This window comes from Trachurus trachurus, assembly GCF_905171665.1.
Source record: "Trachurus trachurus genome assembly, chromosome: 2".
Lineage (NCBI taxonomy): Eukaryota > Metazoa > Chordata > Actinopteri > Carangiformes > Carangidae > Trachurus > Trachurus trachurus.
The window spans coordinates 10,765,328-10,783,017 of record NC_139914.1 but is presented as its reverse complement, the minus strand read 5'-3'; the positions used below and the strand labels follow the sequence as shown (position 1 = coordinate 10,783,017).

The following is a 17,690-nucleotide window of genomic DNA, read 5'->3' as shown; positions in this document are numbered from 1 at the left end:
GCTTCAGTTGTTTTATTATACAGCCTAATTCCACGTTGAAATATGCTTTGCCCTCGGGCAGTTTCATTTGTATTCGTGACAGATCGCCACTATGCTGCGTGATCAGAGGCAAAAGAAATGGCGTATCCAAGCTCGGTGTGTTTATAATTGTAATGAGTTCATTGTCGCAGGAACAGTGAGTCAGAAAATGTGACGTTACCTATATTTTCTAGGCCTGTGAACGCAATTGATTGCCGTGTTACAAACACAACCACAAAACAGGGCTCATTTAGATGCAAAACCAGTTACCAGAGTCCTACAGTGATTTGTCAGACACACAAAGTTTCAGTGTTGCTCTCTTGCGGTTTTTGATCTGTTGCTTTGATTCATTTTGGTCTTTTGTTCTCTGTGAAGAGCTGCGTAATGAAGCCGCTCATTCAAAAATATTGTTGCGGTTCAGTTCATCCGTCATTATCAATGATGAAAGTCCAGGTTGTGCACCGGCTCGATTGTCTCCCCCAACATGCACAACGTCACTGTCACAGACCGGCGGCTCATTAGAAACAGAGATGACGTGTACAGTCTCCTTTTGAATCGTTTCATCAAGCACTTGGCAGCAAAAAAAAAAAAGAAAAAAGTTCCCAACCATTGTTAAAAAGCTGCAAACTGTCAACCATCTTTTCTGTCTGTCTCACACTCATATAGTGATGTGACTATAGTTAAATTCAGAAGTCAATTACCAAAGCAAAAGTACCAGTTGTGTATGAGTGACAGGTGCAGTTTTAAAATTTACATCCTTGCAATTCAACTTTTGTCTTTCATGGAGTAGGATAAGATCAAAGTTAAAACTGAATTCCAGGGCCTTCATGATTCCTTGATGGGGGTACTGAGGGTTGTTAAACTACAGGTCATGTGATTCGTTAGGGCCACTTGGGTCAAAGTGTGGCTAATCAGGGTGTAATTGTCTTCCTTCACCTGCCATGTGACTCATTAAAATGACGTGGGTCAAGTGTGATGGTGGTTAAACTGTTTGGAGATGGCTCTCGTTGTAGGCTAAGTGATGTTGAAAAACCACCTTGTCTGTTTAAGGAAGGTTCAAAGTGGACATAAATGGCTTCCTTTATAATTTAGTTATAATTAGAAATCAAACTCCAGTCAGTCAAGAATGCTGTTGTTGATGTCTTTGGTACTGATGCTTCTCTTCTTGTTCGTGCACATTTGCAAGAGATTTGAGAGAGTTAGTATGAACTGAGGGGGTCAGGTGTGTTGAAAAAACCCAAAACAATATGTGGTATATTGATGTGTTGATGAAGAGAAGGGATCACCGCCGACACGTCTTTTCTTGCATTCAAAAAGAGTTTATTAAAAATGCCAAATCGTGGAGCATCTCTGGTCCAATATGAGATCTCTCTCTCTTGGCCTAAAGCTCTAACCTTATACGTTTTCTAAAACTCCACCTTTTTCCACAGAAGGATATAACTGACCAGGATGGTCAGACAAAGACAGGATCTAAAAACAGAATCTAACCTACGCCTTCTGACATTTAACCTGTTGACCAAGCTAACTTAAGAATAGATAGTGTCAAGTATCCCCCAAAACTATGACCCACAGAGATGGGTAGATGACAAGAAACACATTTCTCAGGGTACATTCCACACTACTACTAGACACCTAATCTAAACATCTTGCTGTAAATGTATGCGTGTACCTTTTCTCTTGTAACATCTGAATTTATTTATATTTATTCCATTTAACTGTAAACTTTTACTTATCACAAATGAAGTTCCTATCCAAATGGTGACTTACCTCTGACCTATCCCTTAACTTTTAGGCTAAGAAAACACCATAAAAAACATAAGATAATTCAAGATATTAAAGCAAAAATGTTCAGGTGGATAATACACTACAAATAACGACTATTAAACAGTGATTTGTTTCTAAGTGTTAACCTGTGAAATAGCTGTGATGATGATTTAAAAATTTGGTGCTCAATTTCCTCATTTAAAAACACGTTTTAGCTTCAGCACACCTTCTTGATGAGAAGTAATTGGTAAAATATTTGCGGACGTGTTTGAGGAACAAACTAGCACAATTGCGGACGTAAGTGAAGCACAGCCTTGGCCTTAGTGGCTGGGAGTTGAGTGACTGATTGAATTAATTTGTTACAGCTGTTAACGGGCGGAGCTGACGGTGAAATGCACTTAAGTTGTTTCTAACTGTTGCATTTAAGCAAGAATGTGTTTTCTCTCAAAATAAAAAGAAGAAAAAAAAGAATGAGGATATAGTTAAATAATAAACTTTGCCATGAATGAGGGAGCCACGTAGACCGTCAGCATGAGCAGCTAACTCTACTTGTTACAGTTTCAGTGATGTTTATCAGGAGCCAATCAGCTGTAAGCTCTGGTGTAAACCAACCAATCACCTCCGTGTCCTAGCACATACTAATTTGCATATCAAAACTAGATAAACAGACTAAAAAAAACGCTGCAAGGTTCAGTCCAGTCAGTCCGTCCTTGATTTAAGTGTGCTTTTCTACAAATTTTCATGGAATTAATTAGAAAACGTATATTGTTGTATTATTCACATTTCCTCTTTCTATTATATCTCACACCTCTGGTGTGTGTTTATCTCCTTTATCAGATTTTCACTATTCTCAGCTTAGACACCACACTGCAAGGCGTGTTGAAAAATCCCAAAACAATAACTAATACTAATAAACAATGACTTGTTTCTAGGTGTTAACCTGTGAAATAGCTGTGATGATGATTTTAAAATGTGGAGCCCAATTTCCTAATTTAAAAGCATGTTTTAGTTTCAGCACACCTTGATGAGGAGTAATTATATATTTGCGGACGTGTTTGAGGAACAAACTAGCACAACTGCGGACCTAAGTGAAGCACAGCCTAGTTAGTTACAGCTGTTTACGAGCTGTAACGAACTGTAACTAACAGCTTATTATTATTATATGGCGTCATCCACGTCGTTGTCGCCCTCCAGGAGAACCATGTAGAGAGGGAGCTGAACCAGGGTCTCTGCTGCCACCAGACTGCTCCAGGACGACCACCACAGCTTCTTCAGTAGAGAACTCAGACCCGTCATGTTCATCCCGTCCAGTCTCCTCCAGCTGGCCGGACAAGGCGAGGAACCCCTCGGCTCTGCAGCTCCGCCACGGCGAGAGAGAGAGAGCAGAAGGCACAGCGGCAGTTGGCCCGGGCGGTGAGGGCGACCCCGGCGGCCGGCGGGCTCAGCGCTGAGGCAGGCAGACGCCGCAGCGAGGGAGGAGGTCGGCAGCAGCATGCACCGGAACTGGCAGCTAGGCGGGCACCGGGTGACTCCAGCGGGGACAGTCCTTGTTCTTTCTTCTCCGGTCTTCTTGCTTCTCCGTAGAGGCCGGCCGGCATCCTTCTGTCGCGCTGAAGAGAAAGTGGCAACAGCTCTCTGAGTCTGCAGGTCTTATATACTCGTGATGCGGACCGTATAGGGGCAACTACGCAGGGCAAAGTGGCGCGAAATACATTTTTCAAGACTGCGCATGCGCTTCAGCTTCTTTACAGAGTGGCGACAGCTTTTGATGTCGCCGCCAGCGCGGTCACGTGGTTCATGATGTAGCTCCCAAACTGCAGATACAATGGCCGACCAGGGCGCCGCCATACATCCAATCCATACCGGAAGTCCTAAGCGGAAACCGCCGTAAAACAAAAAGAAGAAGAAGAGAAGTCCCAAGCATGGATCTGTAACAAGAAAAGTGGAAAACACGGCTCAAGGGTGAGTTTTCGTTTGGTCACATCGAGTTAATTTAACTTTATGATAGTTAATGTCTGTTATTAGTCTCTTGTCAACTCGTATTCTTAAACGTAACGTTTTAATTGATGAGATCGCCTCGTAATGACTGCATTTACTGACGTGAAACCGGACTGTTTTACATTACTGCTCCCGTAAAACTCATATTTTTCAGTAATTTTAGCTTGATAAGTCATTTATGCTGAATGTGTTTGTGTGTCAACAGTGTCTCATCGCGGCTGATGTCCAACACCTGTTGCTCCGTTCACAACGTCCACGTTAATTTATTTTTACGGTTTAATTAATGCCACGGTGGTAAAATGTAAACCGAGACTTCTCCAGACTCCTCCATGGTCGGTGTGTGTCGTGTGTGTGTCCTGACGTGCAGCTGCTCCCCGTCTTCACCGGGGCCGGAGGAAGAACCGTGGACGTCCACGTCCTCCTCCTCCTCCTCCTCACCGTCGTCAGTGTGTGTTTGTTCAGTGTCAGTATGCTAAATGATCACTTAAACCAAAGCCCTTCTAACTCATATTAGAACGTCTCTGCTTAAACTCATAATCATATTATTAAATTGTTTGAAAAAACAAACATGCTTGTGACTTTTTTCTTCTTCTCCCAACTAAATCCAACATCTGCAACTGTGTCTGGGGCATATAATGAAAAATACCTGGTTCTGTAACAGCAGTGGACACTGATATTCTGCGTGTTGTGGAAATATTGTAAGGCTAAACTGTATAACAAAGAGTCTCATCCATCTGAAGGCTTGATGAAACTATGAACACAACCAGTAAGACAATTATTAAAAAGAAGATACATTTTCCAAAGAGCTCTTATTCACTTCAATCACACAGTGTGACTGATAAAAACAAACCACGTGTGACTGAGTTTATGATAACATCCTGTAAAGACAACTGGGAACTGTGCAGCAAAGAAGTTGATGTGTATACTCTTCAAATTGAAGAGTATATTACACATCAACTTCTTTTATATTGAAAACTAAAATATAAAAACGTAAGAAGCCATGATAACATTGAGGTGTTCTGGGGTCATCTGTCATGTTTAACATTCAGTTCTCATTAAAACGCACAAAATACAGTTAATGATTTATTTTCCATTGTGATTTAAACTACAGGTTCGGACTAACTCGTTTATTACTCGCATATTAATTAACTGTCAAAACAATTTAACGATCGATTAATCCTAGGTTTATTTAACATGACAATTCAATCTTAATCATTATTCAGTCCTACTGTGTGTGTGTGTGTGTGTGTGTGTGTGTGTGTGTGAACCCCCCACAAACGTTTGTGATAACGTTGATATTTAAGCAATATCACACGAGAGGGAGTGCTGTTGTACTGTATATCAGCACGGCTGTGATTCGGTCGTAGGCACGAGGCCGCAGGCCGAGTGCCGCAGATAATCACACCGTGCTGATATACAGTACAACAGCACGACCTCGAGTGTGATATTGCTTTTATACAACAGTGCTACGAGCACATTTTTAGAACAGTAATAAACTACAAGAGATTATGATTTGTTTGTTTATTTAATCATTTCTTTAGCTCAGCAGCAGCAGCAGCAGCAGCAGAGAGATGGGGCAGCTCCTGTATGGGTAGCGTGGCTCTGACTTAGCTCCTGTCCAGCTGAACAGCGGAGTGATTATGTCTGTGAAAAGTCCCAGTGCTGTTATACTGTATATCAGCACTATGGAATGTCTCGTTGTCCAATCAAATTGCTCGGTTGGGACCGGTCGGAACTAACTGTTGTATAATTAAGTTATATGATATCCATGAAAAGTTAACATTTCAATTTTTTTAGTTCTAGCTTCTGAGTTTTACAGTAGCCTATAAACTTGCAGAGTTAATTAACCAGTCAATCATACCGTTACGATAAACATGTTAAAAATCCATAGAATTATGTGTAGACGTACATGCTTTTATTTTGTTTTAGCTCGGAGCGGTGTTTAACTAACTTCCGCTTGAGACTTCCGGTATGGATTGGATGGATTGGATGTATGGCGGCGCCCTGGTCGGCCATTGTAACTGCAGGAAGGTACTCTTGGAGACTTTACTTGTTACAGTTTTAATGATGTGTATCAGGAGCCAATCAGCTGTAAGCTCTGGTGTAAACCAACCAATCACCTCTGCGTCCTAGCACATAGTAATTTGCATATCAAAACTAAATAAATAGACTCAAAAACGCTGCAAGGTTCAGTCTAATCAGCCTGTCCTTGAGTTGAGTGTGCATTACTACAATTTTTCAGGGAATTAATTAGAAATCTTATAAATATTGTTATATTATTCACATTTCCTCTTTCTATTATATTTCACACCTCTGTGGTGTGTGTTTATCTCCTTTATCAGATTTTCACTATTCTCAGCTGCTCCTAAGTGTTAAAACACCACACTGCAAGGTGTGTTGAAAACCCCCAAAACAATAACTAATACTAATTGAATAAACAATGACTTGTTTCTAAGTGTTAACCTGTGAAATAGCTGTGATGCTGATTTTAAAATGTGGAGCCCAATTTCCTCATTTAAAAGCATATTTTAGCTTCAGCACACCTTGATGAGGAGTAATTATATATTTGCGGACGTGTTTGAGGAACAAACTAGCACAACTGCGGACGTAAGTGAAGCACCTGGCCTAGTTAGTTACAGCTGTTAACAAGCTGTAACAAACTGTAACTAACAGCGTTATTATATGGCGTCGTCCACGTCGTTGTCGTCGCCCTCCAGATCTCCCACCAGGGAGAGGGGAGAACCATGAAGAGAGGGAGCTGAACCAAGGGGCTCAGGTCCTGCACCACCAGAGTCTCCACTGCCACCAGACTGCTCCAGGACGACCACAGCTTCTTCAGTAGAGAACTCAGACCCGTCATCCCATCCAGTCTCCTTCACGCTGGCCGGACAAGGTGAGGAACCCCTCGGCTCTGCAGCTCCGCCACGGCGAGAGAGAGAGGCGAGCAGAAGGCGCAGCTGGCCCGGGCGGAGAGGGCGACCCCAGCGGGCTCAGCGCTGAGGCAGGCAGGCAGGCAGACACCGCAGCGAGGGTGGAGACCGGTCGGCAGCAGCAGGCACCGGAACTGGCAGCTCGGGCGGGCACCGGGCACCGGGTGACTCCAGCGGGGACCGTCCTGTCTTCTTTCTTCTCCGGTCTTCTTTCTTCTCTTCTTTCTTCTCCGTAGAGGACGGCATCCTCCTGTCGCGCTGAAGAGAAAGTGGCAACAGCTCTCTGAGTCCGCAGGTCTTATATACTCGTGATGCGGACCGTATAGGGGCAACTACGCAGGGCAAAGTGGCGCGAAATACATTTTTCAAGACTGCGCATGCGCTTCAGCACCTTCTTTACAGAGCGGCGGCAGCTTTTGATGTCGCCGCCAGCGCGGTCACGTGGTTCATGTAGCTCCCAAACTAGTTCCAAACGAGGCTGCCACTGTCATGTTTTTCTATGGGACAGGCAGCACTGAGCTTGCTTTTGGACCGGTAAATATTAAAAAATAAACCATACAAAGGTGTATTTACAACTGTTACTGAATTACTGTATGTACATCAATGTCAGTTTTCAAACAAAATGCAAAATCTTCTTGCTTCAAGGTTTTATTTGTCACTCCAAATTGAAGATTAGCCTGCCCTGCAGTAAAAATGACTATGAACTCCTCCTGTTCCAAAGCACTTTGTAAGTTGTTTCTAAATGTTGTGTTTAAACAAGAATGTGTATTTTCTCTCAAAATAAAATGAATAAAAAAGAATTAGAAAAAAGAGTGAGAATGTAGTTAAATAATAAACTTTGCCATGAATAAGGGAACTGCGCAGACTGTTAGCATGAGCAGCTAACTTTACTTGTTACAGTTTCAATGATGTTTATCAGAGCCGATCAGCTGTAAGCTCTGGTGTAAACCAACCAATCACCTCCGCGTCCTAGCACATACTAATTTGCATATCAAAACTAAATAACTCAAAAAAACGCTGCAAGGTTCAGTCCAGTCAGTCCGTCCTTGATTTAAGTGTGCTTTTCTACAAAGCTTCAGGGAATTTATTAGGAAATTTCTCAATATTGTTATATTATTCACATTTACTCTTTCTATTATATTTCACATCTCTGTGCTGTATGTTTATCTACCCGGTTTTCACTATCTCAGCTGCTCCTAAGTGTGAGACACCACACTGCAACTGTAAATGACGGTGCTAGATTGCAACTGGAGTGTAATCTTCAATTACCAAAAATACTTGAATAAATATTATTCAGTATTATTGCACCAAAAATAATAAAAACACAAAGCAGCAACTACCAGTACAATCCACCTATTCATTATGTAAAAAGAAACATTGCAAACAAACACACATCAATTCCAGACAGTCGTGAATATATTTAAAACATCTTTAATTGTGCTGTTATAAAATTCAGACTGGATAGAAAAAATATTTTTTTCAAACATCTAGCTCATTAACAAGAGAGTGAGTGTTGTACTTTTGCTTTGAAATTCAATATTGTGGTTTTTAAAGTGATATTTCCTGCACATATTCTCAAGTGTTCTGACCCAGTATTGGCTGTTCCAGGTGTCGGTGTAGTGATACTTCCTCCTCCCTCATCGTCCCACAGCAAACTCTTCCAACAGAAAACTTAACTGGGGCACTGGAGTGATCCAACTATTTTTTTTTCTTCCCATATTTATGTTTGTGTATGTTTTTTTTTTTTTTTTCCGGGATGTAATTTTAGCTGTTTTCAAAGTGAGCGGGTGCAGAAGGCAGAGTCAGAGAAGCTGGAACAACAACAACAACGTTGGCTCACACCTCAGGGCCACCTGAGAGGCAGCGAGCGTGAGGCTTGCTTCCTGCCTCCAGAGAAATACCACTTTAAAAACAGGTCCACAGTGGGAACAGCAGAATGCATAAAAAGTGTATGTGTAGCCCTGTAGACATAGAAAGACAAATATATTCATATATGTTGTACATTTTTGACAATAAATAAAAAGATCCTATAAGATGCTTTTGCGAGATACAAAAAAAATGTTTCCTTTTACAGATTTTTTTTGTTTTTTTGTCCACGACTGTGAAAACTTTACAGTAACTATGTGAAATGTAACAACATTCATTAATAGATTGGACCAGTTAACAATCACAATGTAGTGTAGCACTTTCCCCATGTACAGGCCAGAGTTGTGTCACACCACTTTAGTAAAAAAAAAAAAGGATTTTGAACCATATTCAGGTACATTATCATCCACATTATCATGTGCACCTTCGTTTGCACTACAAAACTGAAGATGTAAAAATAAATGAATGAAATACAGTCAATTTAAAGACAGCGTGTATATGAATCCAATATTCAGTAACAGACATGTGGTTATAATTAATATATCTACATTCTTTGTCAATTAAAAGCATTTCAGTCGGACCGATGAGTCCAAACAGTTTAACACTGATATTAACAATCAAAAATAAAGTTTCAGTTCTACAGTAGCAGAGAGACGACGGCACAGCTTGTGCTTCAGTCGAGCAAAGACACAACCTCAGTGTTCAGTGTTTCACGCGTCCGTTTGTGAAACTGTGCTCCGAGCGGGACCGCGTTTCCCACGATGCTCCTGTGTTTTGCGCGCTTCCGCCTCCTGCTTCTCCCCCCCTGGGGTCCTCCTGGAAGTCGTCTTCTCTGCGCATGTGTTTGTGTGTGTGTTTGCGCGCTGGTTGTCTACACACCGCTCACTTGAGGAGAAAAAAAAAAAGGGGGGAGGGAGAGCCGTGATTGGTCGGGAGTCAACGCCAATCGCTACTAAACGATGACGTCGTGAGCGTCGCCGTTGGGCCGCAGCCTGTTGGCTAGGGGCGGGAGAGGCTTCTTGAAAAAGTCTGCGGAGGGGATGAAACCAAGGTCAGAAAACTGCATCCTGCCATAAAAACACTCCAATAGACGTCAGTCGACAACAACAACTACAGCACAACAACACAAAGACAAAACGACAAGACACAAAATGTGAATGGATGAGCGAAGAGAGATTGTTAAGACGTCTGCCTGGTGAGAGGCAGGAGAAGAGAAGGACGGCAGTGTTGTGTTGTGTGTGTGATGCTAATTAACAGTCCACACACACACACACATCTTCTAAAGACAGACAGAGTTCAGTGTTTCCTCTGTGCGCTCACTAATTCCTCCTCGGAAAAACACAACTAAGCCACAGAAGAAGAAGAAAACACAGACACCTGAGCTCCGACTGTAAGTGGATCCAAATTACACCGAAGAAGAAACACTGATTCACCGCCACCACAGGTAGTGAGTTATGTTAATCCACACACAGAGCAGGTTAGTGAGGAAATGAATGGCTGATTAGGCTTTAGAACAAAAATGAAGCAATGCATGAAATTAAACAGTGGTTAAACAGCGAGGGATGAAGCGCGAGCAGACTCCGCAGGCGGTCGGCCGGCTTTACCCGAATGTTTGGAGTCCCCGAGTGGCTCCAGTTTTGGCAGCCTAGAAGCTTTGGGTGTGGCCCATCCCACTGGAAAAACAGAGACAAGGTCAGAGGAGGTAGTGGAGGAGGAGGTGATGCTCAGGTTCCCCACAGTTTGGTTTCTGCCGTTCAAAACAATTAATACAAAGCGAACTGGGCAAAAAAAGCCTTTCAAAATAAAACAAATCAACATAAAGCAGCAGCATGAGCAAGAAAAAGTTTACCTGGTGGGGGCGGAGGGGTGGGGCTCTCCGCCGGGCCGTCCTCGGTCCTCAGCGGGTCGACCCGGTGCTTCCTCTTCAGGTGCAGCTTCCTGGCTTTCTTCTTGCTCTGCTCGCCTGTTGCAGCTGAACGCACGGAGACAATACACAAGTCAATACACGACTAAACACACACGTCCTCCTTCGTTTTCCATCGCTGCGCTTGTAAATTTCATCTTTTGATCCTCAAATTATCTCCTTAATGCGTAATTATCTCTATCTATTCGGAGCAGAAAAAGAGACGGTGGAATCTCACTTCTCGTTTCCTAAATTGATGGAGATTGTTTGAGTCTGTGTTTTTTATTTTTTTTGTTTGATCACTTGCGTTCAAAGTGGAAACAGATTGAAGATCTTGCTTTCTGTTTATCAATGAGCTCAGACTTTCTATCCATGTGCTGCCAAACCCAATCGCACGCTGTGAGCGCAGCCTCTTCAGAGCAGCCGCTGCCCTCTCATCTTCACCCAGGAGCCGTCTTCATTTCCCAGTGTTACACAACTTTTTGTCAGCCGAGTGAAATCGCTTCTAAGCCCGAAAAACGACACGGTTTTGTTTTTCATTGATCTAAGAAATTCAGAAGACGTGTCTGTCTCTCACCTGAGCTGGCGTTCTCCGGCGTCTGTCTAGAGTCGTCCGGCTCTTCGTCGTCCTCCTCCTCCTCCTCCTCCTGGCTGTTGGTCGAGCTCTTCTGCAGCTCTCTTTGTCTCTTCCTCTCCCTCTCTTTGTCTTCATTCTGAAAAGAGACACCGAAAGCCAAAAGCTGTAATTTCCTGAGCCTCCGACGTAAAAGAGCCTCGGACGGGTCGCGTACACTACGCACCTCGGAGACGACGTTGCTGATTGGCTGGAAGGGGCTGGGCATGTCGTCGTCGCCGGCCTCCTCTTCCTGGATCGGTCTCCCGTCCCGTTCGGCCTCCTCGCGCTCCTGTCGCTCTCTGAGGGGAGAACAAGATGTTAACCTTTCAGTAATATGACACACAGCTCCCGGGCGACTGCGTTTACATCCACCGAAACTGATCTGAGGCCAGATTTCATTACAGTGTGTATTTCTACAAATTGGTTATTTCTCCTTTTACGACGGGGGGTTTGCTCTTTAGAAATAAATGTGATATTTAACGTCTATTTTATTATGAGTTCAGCACAAGGAGGAGGAAATGTATTCCCTCAGACAGGAGAGACTGCAAACATCAGCAGCGCTGGCATTTTGACATTTCCACTTCTCCCTGGCTTCATTTATTATTCCACCTTTACATTTCACCTCTTATCTGTTTGACTTCTCTCTCCTCCTCCACACACTTTAAAAGGATAGTTCAACATTTTGGCAAATTGGCCCATTGCCATAATCCATATAGTCTTAGGAGTAGGTTTTTAAATTGTCGGTGCAAGCTGTTTTTAGAACAGTGGAGCAGAGCCGCGAACTGCTCAGAGCTACGCTACGGAGGCCCATTATCCTCCGTAGCGTTTTGCCAAAATGTTGAACTATCCCATTAACCAATGCCTCACCTCTCCTCTCGTATCCGCCGCACCCGCTCCGCCCGCTCCTTCTTGTCCTGCTCCTCCTGCGCCCGCTGCTCGGCCGTGTCCTTCTGCACGCGCTCCGTAATGGCCTCGTAGTCTTTGGCAATGTTGTTGAGCAGCCAGTTCAGGCCTTTCTTGATGGACTTGTCCACCTTTTTGCCGTAGCCGAGGACGGCAGAGCAAGGCTCCTGGAGAAAGGGAATGGGAGTGAAAAAACGTCAGCGCCTGTGGTTTTCTGTTTTGAGTTCCCACATGTCCGCAAAAAGCCTCTCTCTTTATCTTTATATGGGTGAAACTGCAGTTGAACCAAACAGCCTCTTAATGTCACTCAGCTGCCGCCGCGACAGGTGCACAAACACTTACGATCTGACAGAGACACTTGTTCTCGTTCACAAGCTTCTCCAGTGACAGGTTTTCAATGATGTCGGCCTCAGCCAGCGCTCCATCCTGGTCCTGTTTGTTGGCAAGTCTGTGAGCGGAGAGGAATAAAGACATATTAATGAGGGCTGGATAAACACAGACTAGATCTACTGCCTTGTGGTTGTTTGTCTGCGGCACTCTAGTTTCACTTTCTTTCCCCGTTTATCCAGACTCTTATAAAATTGTAGCTCCGGGCTCAACTTTAACTCTCAGCCCCCTTTGCGTCCTCTTTAAATCTGTTTCATCACACTCACACTAGCACGGGTTTGCCGGCGATGCGCGGGTGCTGCAGGACCTCGGCCATGGTCTCCCGCGTCTCCTGGATCCGCTGGACGTCGCTGGAGTCCACCACGAACACCACGCCGTGGGACTCCGAGTAGTAGTTCTTCCAGATGCCTCGGATTCTCTTCCCACCGCCGAGGTCGAAGATGGTCACCTCGAACTTGCCCTGCTTCAGGTCCACCTTGGAGAAACCGACGGTCGGAGCCACGTCGTTGGGATTGTCTGGAGAAGAAAAGAAAGAAACAATGTGAGCAGAAATAGAGAGACACATTCTATTTACGGATAAAACGGTGCATTCAGACACATCTGTAACCGATGCATCAGTATGTTCTGCAACATAAGTTTCTGAAGGTCTTGAGAAGCTCTTTGCTTTTCCCCACCATGAGACACCACTTGTGTGACACCTTGGTGATGAGAAACCTTTTCAAAGGCGTCAATTTGGACTAAAGCAGCTGATATTACTTTGCACTGATAGAGGACAGGATGACTTTCTAAATACTGACAGACTCCAGCTGCTTTCTTGGCTTTCTTGGCACCTCCTTTTCTTCATGTGTTCAATACTTCTTCCCCGTGTCATTTCATTTTATTACACATTACTTAATTTATGGACATAAATGTCTGGATTTCTTTGTATATATGCATTACTTGGGTTGTTGCCAAAATCTGCTGAAAATTTCATGTCAATAGCTCTATTAGAAATATATTTTCTGAGAAGAATGTTGACAGTCAATACTTATTTTCCCTGCTGTAGATTCATTAAGATCTCCTCTTTTAATAATAAACACAATGTGGTGGGTTAAAAAAAAGAAAAAAAAACAAAGAGAGAGAATGCCACAGAGTAATAAAACTCTTTTACACAAACTTTCTTGCACAACTTTGCAAGTTTAAAAATGCATAAGCAGTGATCAACTATAAAATGCGAGCAGTCAGACTTGAGGTAAAATATACATGATGACAAACACCCAACAGAACAACAAGTGAGGCAGTTTATTCAGAGTAAACAAGACGTGGCTGACAAACCCAACCTCTCTATTATTAACCAAGATGTATTTTTAAAGCACGTAACACTGAAAACATCTATAACAGAGAGTCCAAACCTCCTTGGATTCCTCGCACTGTTGCCGTCTTCCCTGCGTTATCCAGTCCCACCATCACCAGAGTCACCTTCCTGTGAGATGGGAGAGGAGAAAAATGAATACAGGAACATCACTGCTGAGTCAGGTCCAGGATGGAAGTGGAGCGTCTGATGTAAAGACGTGACCTGGCATTAGCTCGTCTCGTGACGCATGTCTGGGGGCACGGGTAAGCCAATTAATAATCTGAATGACCAACACGATCAATCGTCTGGGTGACTCAGCAAATCACATGCTCAGCAGAGGCATAATAAACAAAGAGATTAAAATCAACGTACAGGAAACAGGCTCATAGATATCATAATGCTGATATATGCTATGCTGTTATATGTTTTAAACCCAACCACAAAAATGCAGAGTGTTATTGGCGGTTGCAAATATGGATGTTCAAAAAGCATTCCTGCAAACAGAGGCACACACACACACACGGTCTCCTCTGCAGGTATCTAGCATACACACACTTGAGCAGCAGTTTTATAGCTCGGGTGACAAACTTCTCTGAAAGCACTTCAATAATTGCACCATAATTTGCTGCACATATGCCTCAATAGAAACAAGACAAGCTCTTACCAAAATAAAAGAAATATTAAAAAATAAAAAAAATAAAAAAGTTTTCACATGTAAGAAAATTGGTCCTTCAAAAAGAGAATAAAGAAAGAGGAATGATTTTAGCACACTCAAAAAGCCCCATTCAGTGGCTGCTTGTACTGTAATAATAACAGTAATCATACAACACTTAAGTTTTACATTATGGCTCCTAGCATGAAAAGTTCAAAAGCAGTGCAAAAGACCAAAGTACAACATGTAAACTAAAAAGAAAAAAACAGAAAACAGCTCTGAAAAAAAAATGAAAAAGAAAGAAGCAGAGCTGCACATCAACGCTCATGTGAACTTAACTTTGAAACTTGCGCCGAAAAGACATCAACCGCACGATCCATCTAACCGTCCTCTGAAGCCAACTGGCCTTCATCGGGACGGGCTCTGGGTGTAAACCTCCAAAAGGTGAGACGCTGTCTGAATCCAGTCTGCTAACCCATAACCCTCTGCCCTCGCTGCAACAAACTCCTCACAGCAACGTGGCCACAAGCAAAGAGACCCACTGAACAGACCTGGCTGCAGGATTAGAGGAGGATTTCTGACTAAGTCCAAAAGGATCAGTTCCCTTCACAGGCACCACGTGGGTTAAGCGCCATCAATTACATTTTGTTGGGTCTTGCTGCTTGACACTCAGTGTTTTACTTATTCTCTGTAACCAGCCACCAAGGAGCTCCAGGATACACAACCGCACCGAGGAAGGAGCTGGTAGGCTTAGAGAGCGTTCATTAAAATACGGAACCAAACAAGATAAATGACTGGAGTAAAGTGGAACCACCAGAGGCTGCAACTGATGTATTAACCAGCTTAATATCTCCCTAAATCATGCTCATTTGCATTTGTGAATTCAGTATTTGGGACCTAAAATGCCATGTAGTTGGAAAATAACATTTTTAAATGCATTGCGTACTTTAAAAATGAAACAGTAAATCAGATACTTTAAACTTTAGAGAAGATTGAATCTGAGAATTTGGCTTTTCCTGCATTTAAATCATGTATAACAATAATATAAATATCTATTCATCCTACAATATCTGTAAATAGTACAGTGGACACCTGTGTAACACATCATTCACTTCTGATTATTATCTAGACATAGATAGCCTAGGCTTTTATTAGGAAATGCACTTCTTTACGTAGGAGGATACATAAAGAAGTAAGGAATAAAAATATAAAGAATTTACTATGTCCAAATATGTATATAAAAAGTAAAGATATATACTGTTATGTACAGAAGAAGAAAGGAGCATCTGATGATCTTTAGTCCAGGTTTGCTCACATTTATTTGGCTGACTGTATAAGAGTGTTAACTCACCAGCTCAACTTTATTCCTGCATTAATCACCACACCTGTAAACAAAGAACCAGTGTCTGACCTGGTTTAAATGTGTTTAAAGTCGACTGATTGGCTTTGAGCTGTGTGTGATAGTAATGCAAGGCTGTGATTTCACATGTTGTGTTATGATGTGATTACAAATGATCTGATTTCAACGAGGGGAGGTTAGACTGACATCAGGTCGGCCCATTTGTCCAGGTGAATCACAGGTTTAGATTTTACATCATCGACATCCCATCACTCACCTTGCGGGCTCTCGCCACCGTTTTAGCCAGTTGCAGCAGTTCGCCATCAGGCTGAACATCGCAGTCCGAGTCCCGGAGCTTCACACACCACGACCCAGCCTCGTTCAGCCAGCTGACCGACTCTTTAACCCGTGTAGGCTAACTCATGGTCGCTTCATCGGTGACAGGCAGCACTGACCGGTGTGACTGGTGTGAGTCAGAGTGGCTGTCACCACCGTGTTACGGATAAAACGTTGTTTATGGCTCACATCGATTACAGGAATCACAAAATCCGCGTTACCGTTATCTAAGGTTTAGCTCAATGCTAAAGTAGCTACAGCGGTAAATGCCTCCTGTTGAATCGTTCAGCCTCTCCCTCCGGCGAAAAACGAGTGACAATGTGAGTTGTGCTCACCGACACGACACAACAGCGTTTTATCAAACAGTCTAAAGCAGCTACATTAGGTATTTTACTCACGAAACATTAGTAACTTGACGTTAGCTGATTTGTAGCTTTCTGCTTTTGTTTACGTCGTCTTTTCTGCTGCTAGGCTGCGGACGTCCTGACGTCATCGTGCGTGATCAACAGATCGTCGTGGTAACAAATACACAGCTGCTGTACATTTAGGAGGTAGGCCTACTTGTACTTTATTGGAGTATTTTTCCATTGCTTTAATACATTTCACAGATAAATAATGTCGTTTTTACTTCACTATATTCGCTGGAGTAACTCGTTTATTTTCAAGTGAAGGTTTTACATCAAGAAATATGATAAACACTTAAAATAGCCTACTAGTGTTGTGGTAAGACCAAACTAATGTGAGACCATTTTCAAGACCATTACCTACTGTATTCAGTACAAGTTCTCATAATAATCTTGTGGCTTGATACATTATTTCTCAGCTAAATTGAAAAGATAATTTGATATAAAATCTAAACCATATTTCATTGAAACAAAGTTAGGATTGAACAGGATAACACAACACAAAACCTCTCCCACTGTTGTGGTGCAATCAAGATTTTCAGATGGTTACATAAAAGCATATACTTTTGTAGAACAGTTTTAATTAACTTAAAGTTATTGAATTACATCACATAAACCAAAGCGAGTGAGTGACACAGAGAGTCATTTGCGGTTAGAAAAAGAAAAAGAAAAAAAGATGTCACTGCAGCTTTGGTCCAGCTCGATGGAGACTAAGACAAGACCAAGAAAAAAATGTTGATTCTGAGACAAAAAACAATGTGGTCTCAAGAGTAGCCTACTACAACACTATTAAATACATTACTCTCCTAAGATGAATCCAGTGTTTTCCAGCCAGGCTGCTGTGATTCTCTTCTTATGGCTTCACCAGAACCACAGTCTCTCCCTGATCCTTCAAAGACCGAAGTTAAAGGCTGCTTTCTCTGCTAAACTAAATGTCAAGTGTCTGTTAAGGCAAAGACTGATGCACTTTAGTTCCTGGGCTGAGTTATTGTCCCAGTTTGTCTGAGCAAACACTCACAGGTGAGTTGTGCAGAGCGAGGCAGGATGAAGAATGTGTGTGCCTTGCTTTCACAGAGCTGCCCCCCCCTGAGAAGACTGCTCCTTAATTTTTATGAGCTCTATCTGCTGCTCTCATTATGCTGCAGTAATAATCTTTATGTGTTTACTGGGATCCAGTGTGGGCACTGAAACTGAGACTGAACGGACAGTAATGAGACCGTTGTCCTTTTGGCTCCAATTGT

General features: G+C 42.8%; 1 protein-coding gene across 2 annotated transcripts; it reads right to left on the bottom strand.

Annotated features, from left to right (window-relative positions):
• Window positions 1-8,173: 8,173 nt before the first annotated feature.
• On the bottom strand, window positions 8,174-16,517 carry arl13b (ADP-ribosylation factor-like 13b). 2 transcript variants are annotated; one of them, XM_083985836.1, is made up of 10 exons: window positions 15,987-16,517; window positions 13,777-13,847; window positions 12,652-12,901; window positions 12,341-12,446; window positions 11,963-12,165; window positions 11,280-11,394; window positions 11,057-11,192; window positions 10,426-10,548; window positions 10,181-10,249; window positions 8,174-9,461 (listed from the first exon to the last, which is right to left on the bottom strand). In XM_083985836.1, exons 1-10 carry the CDS (start codon window positions 16,043-16,045, stop codon window positions 9,448-9,450), a joined length of 1,146 nt encoding a protein of 381 aa, XP_083841962.1. In that variant the 5' UTR covers window positions 16,046-16,517; the 3' UTR covers window positions 8,174-9,447. The 2 variants fall into 2 exon arrangements, with proteins under 2 accessions (XP_083841962.1, XP_083841961.1); XM_083985835.1 differs by lacking the exon at window positions 8,174-9,461 and adding an exon at window positions 9,491-9,605.
• Between the last annotated feature and the right edge of the window lie 1,173 nt (window positions 16,518-17,690).